The 15,922-nt window shown below is 58.8% G+C and overlaps 1 protein-coding gene across 3 annotated transcripts in view; it reads left to right on the top strand.

Moving 5' to 3' along the window:
* Nucleotides 1-9,242, top strand: part of GRM4 (glutamate metabotropic receptor 4) — a 117,966-nt gene extending 108,724 nt beyond the window's left edge. Inside the window, exons 10-12 of one of the 3 annotated variants that reach the window (XM_081828017.1) lie at nucleotides 1,965-1,997; nucleotides 2,076-2,211; nucleotides 8,293-9,242. In XM_081828017.1, the coding sequence (XP_081684143.1) occupies nucleotides 1,965-1,997; nucleotides 2,076-2,211; nucleotides 8,293-8,342 (219 nt within the window). In that variant the 3' untranslated portion in view covers nucleotides 8,343-9,242. Of the gene's footprint in view, nucleotides 1-1,964; nucleotides 2,212-5,532; nucleotides 7,818-8,292 lie in introns of those variants that run through there. The other 2 variants (XM_081828015.1, XM_081828016.1) reach the window with 2 other exon arrangements.
* The last annotated feature ends 6,680 nt before the right edge of the window (nucleotides 9,243-15,922 follow it).

Raw genomic sequence — 15,922 nt, 5'->3', positions numbered from 1 at the left:
AGGGCTCTGCCTCTGCCTGTGTTAGTGGAGGGGCCTAGCATCCCACAGAGGGCCCAGGCAGAGTGGCATCTGGCCCCCAACACAGAGCTGTGTCCACCGCAGGGCTCACTCTGTCCAGAGAGGGGGCCTCTATCCCTGGTTCCACCTACTCTATATGGGCCCCACCCCCAATCAACAAGGTGGGGGCAGAGGGCCTAAGATGGATGTCTGACTTAGAAACGTGACGCTGATACCCAAGAACCCCCATTGTGAGAGGGGAGACGGCCCTTGCCCTCAGGAAGCCCCCAATCTAATGAACGAGACGTACTCTCACCCAGGGAGCTCCCAGTCCAATGGTGAAGATCCAGAAAACAAGCCTCATCTTGATTAGCCCAAAACTGCATTATTTTCCCCAACGGTGTGGAGCCTGGCCCCCCCACCCCCCACCACCATTAGCCCCATCTCAGGGGGTGGGAGAGGTAGCCAGCACCCTCCCACTGGCCAGTCATGCTGGGAAGCAGCACTGTTACACAAGAGAGTGTGGCTTGTGTGTGAGGACAGGGGATGACTGTGTCCAGAGGGCTGTGTGCTCCCTGGGGGCCAGGCTCTCATTTCCCTGGGCCTGTGACATTTTCTGAACAGTGACAAATGAAACTGCCTCTCCACGCTCCCAGGCCCCTTCCCCATAGTACTGTGCAAGCTCACAGAGCTTCACAGTCTGGGTTTGGCTGACCTCGTGGGTTGGGAGAGGTAGCAGCTATCATCCCATTGCACTGATGAGAAAACTGAGGGTCAGAGAGGGCTTGAGACTTGCTCAGGGTCACATCGCTCTTTCCTTTCAGACCCTAGGGCTTCTCCAGCCTCTCTCTCAAGGGTAGCTGGAACGATAGCCTTCAGATCCAGGTCATGAAGCGTTTCCGGAGAAGGGCAGGAGATGGGGTAGATTATGAGAATGGGTGTCAGAGGGGGTCGGATAGAGCTGGGGGTCAGGGAGAGCTTCCTGGGGGAGGTGACACATCAGCCAGGCCCCAGGGGAGGGGGCCCAGGCCTAGAAACGTCAGATTTGGGGGGCAGAGCATTTCCTGCCTTCCCCATGCCCAGACCTGGGGACTACAGCCTGGGCCTCCTCTGGCCCCACGCAGGCTGAGGGGGGCTGGAGGGACAGCGGAGGCCTGGAGAGCTGGGAAGGACGGAGGAGGTGGGGAGGGGACCCCAGGGGGCAGTGGGAACTGTCAGGCCCTGCCTGGAAGGCCCCACTGTTGAAGAATGGATTATCCGACACCCAGATTAACGGACTTTCATTTTGCTCAACATCTGTCACCGTTAGTGCTGGCGAGCGAGCGTGAAATGAGCTTTGACTGTGCTGCCATCGCTGTATCTTGCTGGGCACGGCGGCTCCCGTGCCAGTGGCCTGCTCTGCACAGGGTGGCAGTGGGGGGGCGCGGTCACTGGATGGGGGCCTGGTCAAGGGGCTGCGGCACGGCCACTGCGAGTTACCCCAAGGCACCAACAGACGTTCATCTGACTCCCAGCCCTGTGCAGGGGGCTGCTCCTGGGAGGGTCAGCTGTGGTCCCCTGAGGTCCCTTCCTTAGGGGTGCTCCCCCCACATAGCATGTAGCAGTGGGGAACACTTCCGTGCACGTACCATGGGCCGGACATTGTACATACGATCACCATTTACCAAGGCACTTCATGCTCACAGCGGCCCTATGAGGTAGGTACTATAATAGCATGCCCACGTGGGGAAACCGAGGCACAGGGTGGGGCTTGTCCAGAGTCCTACAGCTGGAAGTGGTGGAGTCAGGATTTGAATCCAGAGAGTCGGGTCTAAAGTCCCAACTGGACACCACGACTCCCTTCAGCCCGAAGTCAGTGGGACACGGGGCAGGGCTCCCGGCGTCTGTCCCCCTGTGTCTGTCTCTGGGGTCGGGACCGTGAGGCCGGGGCAGAGCCCTCTCTGACGGCGCCCCTGGCCTACCTCCAGCTGTACATCCAGACGACGACGCTGACGGTCTCGGTGAGTCTGAGCGCCTCGGTGTCCCTGGGGATGCTCTACATGCCCAAGGTCTACATCATCCTCTTCCACCCGGAGCAGAATGTGCCCAAGCGCAAGCGCAGCCTCAAAGCCGTCGTCACCGCCGCCACCATGTCCAACAAGTTCACGCAGAAGGGCAGCTTCCGGCCCAATGGTGAGGCCAAGTCTGAGCTCTGTGAGAACCTCGAGACCCCAGGTGAGTGCTCGGCCCCGCCCCTTTCCCCTGGGCCTCGCCCAGGCCCTCCTCCTTCTTGGAGAAGGTCAGGCCCCCCACCCGGGACCCTGGCCACGCCCCTCCCTGAGCCCGTCCTCTGGGGGTCCTGGGAGAACCCCGAGGCCGCGGGTGAGTGGGAGTTCCGGGAGAACTTTGAGACGCCAGGTTAGTGTCCCTCTGCCCCGCCCCATCCTGGTAACCAGGAGAGAACCTCAAGGTCCCACCCCACTAGCCTTAGCTGCACCCTTCCAGGGATCTCTGACCACCAAGGGTGAGGCCATGGGGGCACCTGGATCATGTAGGGTGACGGGGGACTCTGGGATTTCTCTGCCCTGGCGCGCACATCTGGGCCTGTGCCCTTTCAGTCCCTCTGGGAAAAGGGGTTGTCGGAGGGCCCCTGCCTTCTGGCTCTTTAGTAACTTGGGCACAGAGGCTCTGCGGCCAGCCTGGCCACCGCCTACCAGGGCCCTGAGAGATGGGGACTCAGGAGATGGGTCCCCAGGATGGGTAAGGGAGGAAGTGGGTTGGACTGAGGAGGGCCTCCAGAGGCCTCAGTTCTCAGGTAGCTGGGTGTTCCCAAGGGATTGTCCAAGGAGACCTCCGCAGTAGAGGGTCATGCTCTTCGAGGGACCTCGGCATCTGAGGGGCAGGCCCAAGGTCCGCACCTGGGCAGGAATGTGCATGGGAGCGAGCGAGGCCTCCATCTTTGCCAGCTCCTCTGGTCCCCCTGCAGCCAGCCCTCTGAGGAGAAGAGATGGAGAGGAGAGACGGGCCGGGCAAGCGAGGGACAGGTGGGGCCTCCGGGGCACCAGTTGTAGTGGTGACCATTTCTTGAGCCCTGATCGTGTGCCACATTGCCACGTGACCTTGAAAGGCAGGTTTTTATCATCTGTGTAATACAGATGAGGAAAGGGAGGCTTAGCAAGGTTGGGGACTCACCCGGGTCACACAGCCAGCAGGTGGCTGGGCTGGACTTGACCTCCACGGTGGTATCCCTACTGCTTCCTCGGAGAGACGGAGGCCTCTCTGGGCTGAGCCGTGGGGTCTCCTGCCTGTGGGGTGGGCCTCCGGGGGCCTCCCAGCTGCTCCGGCGGGGGGGAGAGATGGAGGGGTGGCTGTGGTCACCCCCACCCCTCTGAGACCTTGGCTCCCTCCTTGGACATCGTGCAAGTGTCCAAATAGTTTAACTGGCAGCTTCTCCTGCCTCCCCCGCTCTCTGAAAGTCCTGGGGGCTCCCATTGGTGGGGAAGGAGAAGAGCCTCCCCCAGCCCCCACCCCCGGGGAGACTGTCAGTCCCCATGGGACCTGGGAGTTAGCACTCAGCTTCTTCCCTCTTGTCCTGGGAGAAAGGCCAGAAATGGACATTGTTGATGGCAGCGGGAGGGATATGGGCTAGACTACAGGAGGGACTGGAGCACAGGTTCCAGAGAGGAGGCCCTCTGTCACCCACCAGGAGGTCAGGAGAACAGGAGACCAAGTCTCCCTGGTGTGTTTCGGCTGGGGTAGCACCTCTCACAGGCTCCCCACCTCATGGCCCTGGGGAAGCATCTTCCCTTCCTTTCTCAGCATGGCTCCCATGTGTTGAGAGACTGCCATCTGTGGAAAGAAGGGAAGTCCCTTCCTACATCCAGACAGGATTTTTCACTCCCAAAGCCCTCTCCCTTGTTGAGTGATCTTCACAGCAGTCCTGTGAGGCCGGGGTAGGGCTAGAGGTTTGATTCCCGCTGAGGCCCAGAGAGGATGAGTGACTCTCCTGAGGTCACACAGCAAGGTGGTGGCTGGCTGGACCCACACAGTGTCTTTCCCTTGACCTCGACTTCACATGGCCTCCCCATCTCTGTGTAGAGCAGTGCAGGTGGTTTCTGACATGCCCCCTTCTTTGATGTGCTGAAGATAAGGTGTTGCCCCCCTCCCCCCATCTTCTGCCAGATGACCTCTGGTTCCAATCCTGCTCCTCCTCCCAGAGCTTCCCTGGACCTACAGCCCTGGGACTCCCTTCAGGCCCCCCACCTGGGCCCTCCACTCTGAGATGGGAAGGGGCATTGTCCTCCCAGGACTCCCCACCTCTGGCCTTTTGTGTCTAGATCGGCAGAAACCCCAAATGCAGCCCCTCACCAGACCCTTCTGTCCTGAGCAGGGGCCCCTCGCTGCTCCCCCCCACACTCCTGCCTTCCGTTTTCCTCCTTCCCATGGAGATTTACCCGTCCCGGGTTTCACCCTCTGTGCCTTACTCTGCTGGTGCAGGAGCAGGTGTGTCCAGTGAGCTCTGCTCCAGGGCTCATCCAAGTGGGGCATTAGCCACCATCATGGTGCTGTCACTGGCCAGAGGGAACCAGAGGGCAGGGCCTTTCCGAACACCTCTGATGGCTCCTCTCTGACATGGCTTCTTCTGCCTCTGTTGAGGTTGGTCCCATGGGGACAGGGTAGAATTACCACCCCTTCCCACCCCACCCCTCCACCAGACAAGGAGCTGAACGGAGGCCCGGGGAAGGGAGACACAGTGTTCCCAGCCCCGCTTCCTGCAAGGGAAGGATGAGAGCTGTTTGCCCCCCTACCCTGCTGTGGGAGCCAGAAACCAGGGCCCCACACCCCCACTGTCCCTTAGCTCGGTGACAGCAGGAGATGTGGAGGTGCCGGGTGGGAACCAGGTGATTAATTCTGGGGATGCCAGACTGAGGGGGTGTGAGCAGGAAGAGTGGGGAGCTGTCACTCCTGTGGAGCAGGACATTTTTCACTCTGTCACTGGCAGGTCACATATCTTTACACAAACAACAGAATAAATAATTCAGGGGCCCGATTGTGGGCAGACTGGGCACAGAGACCCAGGGCAGCAAATGGGGGCTGTCAGCTCGTGCTTGCCACCGCCCAGCTAATTGTTATCTGAGGCAGCAGGGACTAAAAACCAGCAAGGGCCTATCACCGGCAAGGGACGGGTTCGGGGCCCTTGGCTCATACCCTCCGTCCCTCCCTTCGGGCTGAGGATGCCCCTGGAGCGTCACTCTCCCCACCCTGTCCTAATTGCTATAGTATTTCAGCCCTGCCCCTTTGCCCACCTCTTCGCAGGGCTTAAAGAGTATTTCCCTCCACCCTGTGGCTGAGAGCCACCCATTTTACAGATGAGGGAATCGAGGCTCTGAGAGGTTCAATTTGTCAGAAGGGCTTCTTGGCAGGTGCTAAGATCCCCTGTACTGGGGAGGGTAGGACTGGACCTGAAGTCTCCTGACTCCTGGCCACAGTGTTTCCTTTTGAGCTTCACCATTAGCTCCCGGGGGCCCGGGCAGACTCACTGCTCCCATTTTCCAGATGGTGAGACCGAAGCTCCGCTGAAGGACTCTGGGGCCCCTGGCTTGTAGCTGAGGGCCGAATGCGCTTCCAGGTTCTGGAACCCAAGGATTGGATTTTCTATTGGAGACAGCTCTGGTCTTAGAGGGACGGCAGGGCCCAACTGTCCCTCACCTCCCCGCCACTTTCCCTCCTCCCGCCGCCTTGGTGCCCCTGGCCCAGGTGCCCGTTTCTCTACAGCTGGTGAAGGTTTGGCTGTTCCTGCTGCAGTTTTCCTTCACCTCTGAGCCACAGCTGCTGATGAGTTTATAGGTTTGGAAACTCAATTTTATCAGTTCACCCAGGGGGTGATGGAGCCCTGGGGAACTGATTCTCACCGGCCTGGCCTGCAGCTCGTGATTCACAGAGCCGGCTGCCGCCTCTTTTTCTGACCGTGTGGGAGAGAGCGGGGTAGAGACGTGGGGCTGGGGGAGCCCCTCAGGGAAAGAAGTCTGGGCCAAAGGGCCACCGCTCTCATGCCCCAGGTGGGGAAACGGAGGCCTAGCAGGGCAGCGAGGAGCTGCCAGAGGTCACAGAGGGAGGGAGTTAAGAGGCTCCTGTCCCCAGAGCGCTCATCTGCATACCCTCCCACCTCCCTTTCAGCACCTCTGCCTTCGTGGCCCAGCTCCTTTGCCCAAGTGTGCCCAGCCCAGGCCCCTCTGGGGTGCTGCCCCCTCAAAATAGCCCTGTCCATGGCCCTTCTTCCCTCGTGGTCAGTCAGCACGCTGGAGGCACATGGGTCATTTTAGAAACGAAGCTGGCAAGCCTTGGCACGCCATAAGCCTCCTCCTGAAGTCAGGGCCCCGTTTCCTCCCATTGTACCTGTCCAGGTGCCACCTAAGACTTGCCACTTCCAGGCTATGGCCCAGCCAAGTGACTGTTCATGTTCTGCTTGAGTATTTCCGCTGACAGGAAGCTGAATTACCACATAAGGCCACCCCCTGCACTCAGGAGAAAGTTCTTCCTTTAGCTCCCCTGCACTCCACCCCTCATGCCGCCCCGCTGGTCCTACGGGGAACCCCTCTGCTCACCCCACCCCCCACAAGTTTGCTTCTGGCCACACTTGATGACCCTCTGGGAGGGGGACCTAGCAATCCTGCCTATGTCGGTGGGCTTCCAGCTACACTGATGTGGTGGGTGGGCAGGATTGGGGACACGGGTTTCTTCCCTCTTGCCCCATCAGCTCCCAGAGGGTTGTGCTGAGGCTGGTCGCTCTCAGTGTCTGTTCTGTCCACGGAAGGCAGAAGAGGGGAAGTATGGGAGCAGCAGTTTTAATCAAATGACATGCAAGCGGCACACAGCCCTTCCACTCACATGTCATTAGCAGGAATGTCATTGAGCAGAGAGTGTGGGAAATGTGGTCTTAACTCGGCAGTCATGGGCACAGGGTAAAGAGGATCGGAGGGTCCAGTGTGCAGCCCGCCACACTGCTCCCCCTCCATGTCCTTCACTCTGGGCCAGCCACCCTGGCCGAGCCTGGCAGAGGCACCCCTTTTCTGGGGGACAGGCCCTTGATGGAGTGTCAGGGCAGCTGTGCGCCCAAGGGCACCATGACCGTGTCCCACCCAGCCACCTCTGCGCACCAGCACTCAGCTCCCACCCCAGGCAGCAATTCGGACCTTCATTACTCTCCACTGAGCAGTCCCAGGCTGTGGAGGGAGACCCTGGATCCAGACAGGGCCTCATTTGTCACAGGAGGGTGGCCCTTATCTGGCCTTGTCACTAGGCTGCCGTGAGGCCTAAACCCCAGCCTGGCAGAGGGGGGGGAGGCTCCGGCTGCCCGGAAGAGCTTGTCACCCAGCTGTGTGTGTGGGGGGGGAGGGCCCCAGGGGGCTGAGACCGGGAAATGGGGGGTACCCGCACATGCAGCCCTGGTCCCGGTGGTGGCTGAGCGACGGCCGGAGTGATGGGTGCAGATAGGGGAGACTCAAGGCTGAGGTGAGACACGGACACCCAGAAATGGGAAGGGGAGCCACACTGAGGCCTGACGGGACCTCCTTCCACCTTCCTTGGGTGAGGGACAGGGGCCGAGTTACTCAGAAGGGCCAACTGGTCAGCTAGTCAGTGTCCAGCCTCGCAAGGCCCTGCCGCTGGTTCCATCATTTATTCCCTCCGTCCCAACCCGCCACTCCCATCCCCTAGGCTGCCAGGCTATGTTTAATGTCTGTTCTTTGCATGTGCTCTTCCGGATGTGTGCTGTGGACCTGAAACACTTCTGTTGATAATACTTTAAGGCTATATATAATTATATCACAAATAAAAATGATTCTCCTCAAGTGTGGTGGAGTTAGGAGGTGGTGGGGGCTTCGTCGGGGGCGGGGTTTTGGGGGACCCTCCCCGAGCGGTGGGGTTGGGAGGGAGTGCCCCTTAAAGGAGGGGTCCTAATTAAAGTGACAGAGTGAAGAGGGCAGGGCACTCCAGGGAAGCAGCCTAGCCCCAGCAAAGGTGTGGAGGTGGGAAGGATGTTCAGACACTGGGTGAGTCCAGGGAGTGGGGCAACTTGGTGCCGGGGGTGGGGGATGCGGTGCTAGTTGGTGGGTGAGGAGATGCAGGGTAGGGGAAGGGAAGGTGGGGAAGCAAGGGGATGGGTGGGGTGAGGCCACCATGCAGTTTGCGGGATGTGAACTGCTTGGTTCAGGGGTCTGGACTTGATGCTGTGGGCACGGCAGTGCCTGTGCGGAAGGGGGGTGTTGAAGAAGCCAGCCCCTGATGCCTGGGTACCCCTGGTCTCTCTCCTTCCAGCACTGGCCACCAAACAGACCTACGTCACCTACACCAACCATGCAATCTAGCTAGGCCACCAGAGCCGAACAAGAGGAGGAGGACCCGAGACCCTTGTGGCTGACGCATCGGGCCAGGGCCACTCCCAGGGGCCCAGCTGATGTCCTGCCTGCCCGTGGGCGCCCACGGACGTGGCTTGGTGCTGAGGACAGCAGAGCCCCCGGCGGTCATTGCTGGGCAGCCTGGGCAAGCCGGGCAGGTGACAGGAGGAGAACAAGGGGCCAGGCCAGCTGCAGGCCACCCCAAGGGCCTGCATCTTGGACCACGGCCCCTCCCAGCCCCAAATGACAGGGGCTCAGGCTGTGTGGGCCCCAGAGCTGGTTTTCTCTCTCCCTTCGTCTCTGCTGTCCCCTTGGTGACTGTCCCAGTCTCTTTCCATCCATGTCTTTATTTTATCACTGCCTTTTCTGCGTCTTCACCTGTCTGAGTGCTCTGCTTTTCCCCATCTTCTTTCTGCCTCTGCCCCCTCTCCCTGGTACATCCTCCATCTCCAGGTCGCTCCAGTTTTTTTCTCTTGTGCTCCACCTGGGTCTCCTGTGCAGTTTTCTTTCCTGTCCTCAGCCCCCTCCTCGCCTTCATTACACCCAGCCTTTGCTTTCTCCCTGCCACTGTCGCCCAATTCACCAAATCTTACGTGTCGCAAAAGAGAGAAAAAGGAAAAAAAAAAAATCAAAACACAAAAAAAGCCAAAACAAAAACAAATCTTGAGTGTGTTGCAAAGTGCTGCGTCCTCCTGGTGGCCTCTGTGTGTGTCCCTGTGGCCCGCAGCCCGCCTGCCCGCCCCCTGCCCATCTGCCGCGTGTCCTGCCCGCCTGCCCCCGCCTGCCCCTCCTGCCGATGACACGGAGTTCAGTGCCTGGGTGTTTGGTGATGGTTATTGATGACAATGTGTAGCGCATGATTGTTTTTATACCAAGAACATTTCTAATAAAAATAAACACATGGTTTTGCACCCTGCCTCCACATCCACTGAGGGTCCTGCAGGGGGACCCCTGTCTCAACCAGCAGCAGGAGAGCCTGGAATTAGAGACAAGGAGAAAGTGGGTGATGATGGAGACCTAGGGCTTCAGGGCGGTGGAGGCTGCCCCCGGGGTTGGTATGGAAGTGGGAGCACGGAGAGGCCCTGGGCAGCGAGGGACCAGGACTTTGCAGCAGATTCCAGAAATCAGCCCCTGGGGGTCCCCTGAGGAAGGGGGATGTTCTATTCCTGTCCCCTGCCCTGCAGCCCCTACGGCAGGTACCATTTCTGCCCTGTCTCTCCCCTGACTCCCATTCCTCACACCTGAGACTCCGACCCCACCCCATAACTGGAGCCTCTCCTTCTCTGTCCAGCCTGAAACCTCTCCTCTTGAAAGATTGGCTTCCAGGGCTCCCAGCACCCACAGCTCTCCCCTCCTGCCCGGCCTGTCTCCAGGTTGCAGGTGCTAGGATGATGTGTGTCTGTCCTGGAGACTGGAGTGTGGCGTGTGTCCGTGTGAGCCAGGTGCGCGACACAGGTGTGTGTGTGGCTCCTGCAGCCCTGCGTGTGTGTCTGTTTTGGCTGCGTGTCTGTGTGCGCTCCTGGCGCCTCCATAGGCATGCGTGTCTGTGTAGTGTGTGTCTGTTTAGGCCCAGGTTGGGCGGGGAGTCCACAGAGCACCCACCGTGAGGATGCCAGCCACTGGCCGGCAGCAAGTGTGCAAGTGGTGTCCACAGCCGCTGGCTTCCTTGGCAGCTTGGGAGGTGGGGAGCAGGAAGCAGTTTAGGGGTTGGGCCCCGCCAGGGGTGAATTACAGAGCCGGGGACACAATGAGGCCACAGGCCGCAGCAGCAGCCCAGGCTTCCTGGCCCCGCCCCCAGGCCCCCTTCCCCCTCCCTGGCCAGCGGGTGGGTGGGAGCCAGTCTGGGACTGGGTGTGTGTGTGGGGGGGGGGTGTAGAGGTGAGGCTGGTGCACTGAACTGGCCACTGGGAGCGCCCCCTGGGGGAGGACGGGCGTCACGCACACCTCTGCTCAGGAAATCTGGTCCCCTGGAGAGTCAGTGAGACTGTGCGCGTGTGCAGAGCACCTACTTACGCTAGGTATTTGTAAGGGAAGCAGGAGGGAAGGGTGTTTCCCACTCATTGTCTTGCTTCCGCAGGACGGTTCCTAAGACTGCACCCCAGAATAGATTCTACCCAGTGCTCTAGCCTAATCAGGCAAAACTAGGTTGTCAGACCAGGAGTGTTTGCCAGAAGCTCCCAGGGAAGTGTGCGTGTGTGGTGTGCATGTGTGCGTGTATGTGTACGTGCATGCGTGTGTGTGTGTGTGCGCGCGCGCGCGTGTGCACGTGTGGTGGGGGTGGTTTGGATGGAGAAGGGGAGTGTGGCATCTCCAGTGTGGGCACCTTGTCCCCCTCTCTGGTCTGTTTCCCTCTCAAGGTGAGTGCCATGCTAAGGCCCAAGGCTAGGTGGAGGGTTTGATGCTCAACCCAGGACTTTCCCAGCTGCCCTCCCCACATCTATGGAGCCCCTCTTCTAGGTTCCAGTGGGGAGAATCACCTTCTTTCCAAGGGGGGTGCTGCCCCCTCGATTCCCCTCAGCACCCAGAGCCAGGGGAGGCTCTTGGTGAGCCTCAGACCCATCAGGTATTCCTGAGGCTTGGCCTAGTCCAGTCTGCCTAGACTCTAAGAAGGGGCATGTGGGAAAGAGACACCCAGGCCCTGCCCTCAGGGGGGTACCAGTTAGATGGAGGAGACATAGCCCCACCTTCAGGGACTGCCCTGTCTGAGGGGAGAAACACAGCCTCTCCCTCAGGGAGCTTCCAGTCTGATGGGAGAGATACAGCCCCCAGCATATTACTACAACCTAGAAATGCTGAATATCCCAAAGTAACATCATTATGGGACTAGGGTGGGTTAAGTGGGGAAGTCTCGGGTGGGGTGTGAATTCTAAGCAGCTATGTCAGGTGAAGAGAGGAGAGGTGTGTAGGCTCCAGGGGCATGAGGTAGAGAGGAGGCACCAGTCTCCCCAGGACTTCTGGGAGTCAGACCGGCTGCAGCAGAGTAGGAGGGCGGGTGCCACCCATCACCTCAAAGGCACCGCCAGCGAAGCCTGGGCTGGGATCCCACAGGTGGGCCCGGGTGGGACCTGTTCTGATGCAGGGGTGGGGAAGGCCCAGGACTGCTCCCCTTTGCTCCCTATGCCATGCTATTAATTCCCCAGGCTCATGTGGGACACCCAGGAGAGTGGACCGATAGGAGTACCTTCAGAGTTTTACACTTCAATAAGATGGGGGTGGGTTTGCAGTGTTTCTGGTTCCCTGGAGAGAGGGCTGGTGGCCCCCGGAGACCCTTGCTCTGCAAGAGGGGTGATGAGGTCTCCCCAGGTTCCCAGGGAGAGGCCCAGAGGTACTAGTAGGTGGTCCCCAGGGCTGCAGTCTCCTCCTCTGTGGGTGGGGCCGGTGAGAAGACATTTTACCAGCTCCCCAGGTGTGGACTAGGCAGCCCAGTGGGCCAGGTAAATCAGTGGTTTTCAAGCTGTCCCAGCACCAGAACCTTTCTTTAAATCAGCATCAGCATCCCTGGGAACATGTTAGAAAAGCAAATTACGGGCCCCACCCCAGACCTGCTGAACTGGAAGCTCTGGGGGTGGGGTCCTGTGGTCTGTTCTATAGGCCTTCCAGGTCCCCGTGAGGCAAGCCCAAGTTTGAGAACCACTGCTTAAAACTAACCGTGTGTGGGAAGGCCAACAGGTGTGGTTGCAATGTGTTGGGGGGGCGGTGGTGAGGGGTGGGAGGAGGTGGTATTCAGGCCTAGGGTTATCAGGGACTGGGGTTTGGGGGAGGGTGGCAGAGTTCCTGGGATGCCAGACCTTCAGTGCTAAAACCAAGAAAGTCCTGGAAAAACTAGACAAATTGGCCACCCCGTCAGACCCTGTTCTTAACCATCCATCCAACAGGTATTAAGTACCTACTACGGGCCAGGCTCCAGGTGCGCAGTAATGAACGAGATGGATGTGGGGCTGGACCTTGGGGTTTCTGCAGCCAAGAGGGAACAACACCCACTCAAGAGCTTTTGGGGCCCAAAGCCAAGACTGGGTTGCTACCAGCCCTGGGCAGGAGGCCACGAAGCTACCAAGCCAGCAGGGGACACAGGCCACCTCTGTGGAACTCCTAGGTCCCTGGGGACTCAGCTTGAGAGGCAGATTACAAGCTTGAGTCTCTTCCAGCTCAGCTGGGGCGTTCCAATGTCTCAACGTCTGCTTTTCTATCCTGCCTTCTCAGGCCCCGGAGGCAGAGGCAAAGGGGACCAGAAAGTGGCCTGTGAGCACCATGCCAGGTTCCCTCCACACCATCTCGGCCTCCAGGTCCAGGGAGGGGCCCTTGGGAGCCCACAGAAAGATGCTGAGCTTCCAGAAGGCTGTGCGGCTCCTCTCTGGCCAGAGGACAGGCCGTGGGCCCTTTCTTTTAGATGCTCTCACTGAGACCTGCAGCTTCCTCCTCCCAGCCTGGGGTTTCCAGCTCCCCAACTCTCCCCAACTCAACATCTAGGGGAGCTGGGGCGCTCTCCCTGGCATCTAGAGCTTCTCGCTGCCCCCCCCCACCTGCCCTGCACTGCTCTGGGTGCCCAGCCGGGCTTGGCCTTGGCACTCAGCTTCCCAGGGCTCGGACCTCCCTGCAGACAGCCTGGTACTGAATGGCACATGGTGCCCAAATCTCACTTCAGTTGGCAAAAGCAGCAATTAGCATTTAATGAGGCTTCTTGCTTTATTTTTAGGTAACCTCCAAGGCCCTGCCTGTGTAATTCAGCCCGCCATTGCTCGGCAGATAATTAAAGCATGTCACCATAATTTGCCTTTTTTTTTTTTTAATAAAGCCCATAATTATGTTTTTATTGCGAGTGGTGGGGGGGAAGAGGAGGGAAAGAAAACAAAGAGGTGGAACTGGGGCAGGAAATGGGGCTTGGCTCCCTTTGCCAAGCTCCTCTACCCCACTGGCAGAACCAGGACCCCCATTCTGGATGCAGCAACCCCTTGGCCTCCTCGGCTTCAGGGTCCATCCGGGGTCCTGCCTGCCCAAGACTGCCTCCTTGTTGGCTTGCCTCACGGGCACTTCTGCAGTCCTCCTCTTCCAGGTTTGGTGGGGAGGGCCTTCCTGTTCTTCCCCTTTCCTTATAAAAGCAGCCCGTTTCCTTCAGAGCATCCCAGGGGGCAGGAAAGGGGTGGGGCTAAAACCAGAGATGGCCCCGAGTTGGTTTCCTGAGCTGCACACAGGCACCTGGGCGTGCTTTATGCTACCCTCCTGTTACGTGTTTGAAGATTTCCACAGCAAGTGAAATCAAACTCCCCTCCCAGGAAGGGGTCTGCTAACAGAGCTTGGCATCTGGAATCTGCTCTTGGGGGCACCTATGACCTGCTGTTCTTTCTCACTCTGAGGTGAAGGGCTGTCTTTCTGCACTGGGAACCACGCTGCGGTCAGTATTTTGATGCTGACGAGTGGTGGCAGGCCACCCTTCCGGGGCCTCTGAAATCCGACTCTCAGCCTGCAGGCCACGCTAGGAACGGGGAGGGCTGCTGCCCACATCGGGGAGCCCACTGCCCCCAAGCATCTTCCCAACTGCTACCTCTACCAGTAAAGCCTCAGGCTCATGGGCCAAGGTGTGTTTGCCCAAAACGCATCAGTTGGTTGGCAATCTTATTGGAATCAGGTATCAAGACACCAGCTGCCCTGGGGTGTGGAACAGGGGACAGGTAAGTTGTGAAAGAACATGCAGATTGCCTTAACTCAAGTAGCAAGTGGTCCCTCCAGCACTTTCTGAACCCCGCATCAACCCAACATCACATTACGTTCATGTCGTTTGTTCATCTTCTTCATCCTCCCACAAGACTGTCAGCCCCGCTATAGGGCAGGCATTTTTGTCAGTTTGATCACAGCTGAACCCCCAGGGCCTAGAACAGTACCTGACAGCCTGCAGGCGTATAATAAATATTTGTGGAATGAATAAATTGGGCGGGAGGGGCACGGCTGGAAACCCAGGGGAGACCTCCTTAGTTGTAACCCTACCTCCACAATCCCCAGCGCTTGCTTCTATCTCTGAGTTTCCGCCCCAAGTCCAGTGGTCATTTCTTCATTGTAGCTGCCCAAGGTCTTTCCCCCAGAGGCCTGAGGTGAGCGTGGATGTAGCATGCTGGTGGCCGGGTAGGGAGCTGACCACCCCCAACCCCCCCTGAGGGTGACAGGCACCCTTGGAGTTGGAATGGGGAGACCCGGATTCTGGGTAAGGTTCTGCTGCTAACTCACAGGGCGCCCTTGAGCAAGCTGCCTTCCCCTCTCCGGGCCTCAGTTTCTTCATCCATAAAATGAGGGCTTGAGCTCTGAGCCTTCCGAGCCTGGGTAAGGAGCCAGCATTCCAGCAGTACAGGAAGGGGAAGTGACTGCCAAGAAGAGTCTTTTGGGGCATGTTGCTATGGCAACTGTGCACACACCGAGGGGTGGGGGAGGGGCTTGCTACGCAAATCAGGCCCTTGCTTTGGCATCCCCAGTCTCGCTTGTCTGTGTGTGATGGGAGGAGGCTTTGTTAAGATTGAGGATGGCGAAGCGGTGGGCCTGCCGGCCTGAACTCTACCATAGTGTGGTGTCTGGGCTTACCTGTGAAACAGCAGCAGAAGAGGAAACTGAGGCCCAGAAGGTCAAGAAGTTCATCAGGATCTGAGAGGCCCCCGACAGACCCTCCCCACCGACCTCCTGGTCAACCTAGGACATTAAGGAGGCACGGTTTTCAGAGGGCCCCGGTAAACCTCTCGCTGGTAAACACTGTCCCTCCTGCGGGTGCTCTTGGGAAAGCAGGGAGCAGAGCTGGGAGGGAAGAACCCTGGCTTTGGTCTCTGCCAGGTCCCTGTGACTCGGGCGCCTGAGACACTCAGCCCTCCGACCCTGGGACTCTGCATCTGCGAAATGGAGGTGTAAGTATCTACCGAAGAGGATCTCAAGCCTCCAAAAGGACACACAGCAGGTCAGGAGGGGCCTCGCGCCTGCCCTGGAGCCTTGGCTGCCTTACCCTCCAAGACCCCGCTCGCCCTCCTCTGTGGTTTAGGGCTTTTCTTCCCCCCACTCCTCAAATGCTGGGGCTCCCTCTGGGGCTCTAGGCCCCTGTCCACGCAGTCTTCTCTTCTCCTACCTCAAAAGTTCCATGGTCTCTCCCATCTAACCTTGCCACCTCAGCGCTTCCCCAATATTCTGCATCCTCCCCCTACATTTCCCAGCCTCCCTTGCAGTTGGGCCGAGGTCACGTGATAGTTCTGACCAATGAGCTGTGGGGGCGACCACGCCCATCCCTTCTGGGCGGGGCGAAGGCGCAGGTGTTCCTGGGCCAGGCATCTCTTTTGCTGTGGCAGCCGCGGACGTCGCGGTTTGAGATGGTGGCATATAAGATGGAGGGCACCTGGGTCTCAGAATCACTGGTCGGAGCATATCCTCTGTCAACCCACTGTGAACTTGGTATGAATAAGAAATAAGCTTTTTTTTGTTAAGATGCTGAGATTTCAGAAGTCAAACAGAGAAAGACATGTATCATATGATCTCACTGATATGAGGAATTCTTAATCGCAGGAAACAAACTGAGTGTTGTTGGAGTT

Source organism: Leptonychotes weddellii, chromosome 8, assembly GCF_054177405.1.
Source record: "Leptonychotes weddellii isolate Sample4059 chromosome 8, ASM5417740v2, whole genome shotgun sequence".
In the NCBI taxonomy this organism is placed as follows: Eukaryota; Metazoa; Chordata; class Mammalia; order Carnivora; family Phocidae; genus Leptonychotes; species Leptonychotes weddellii.
Note: the sequence above shows the minus strand (reverse complement) of the source record. Positions and strands in the feature narration are given on the sequence as shown.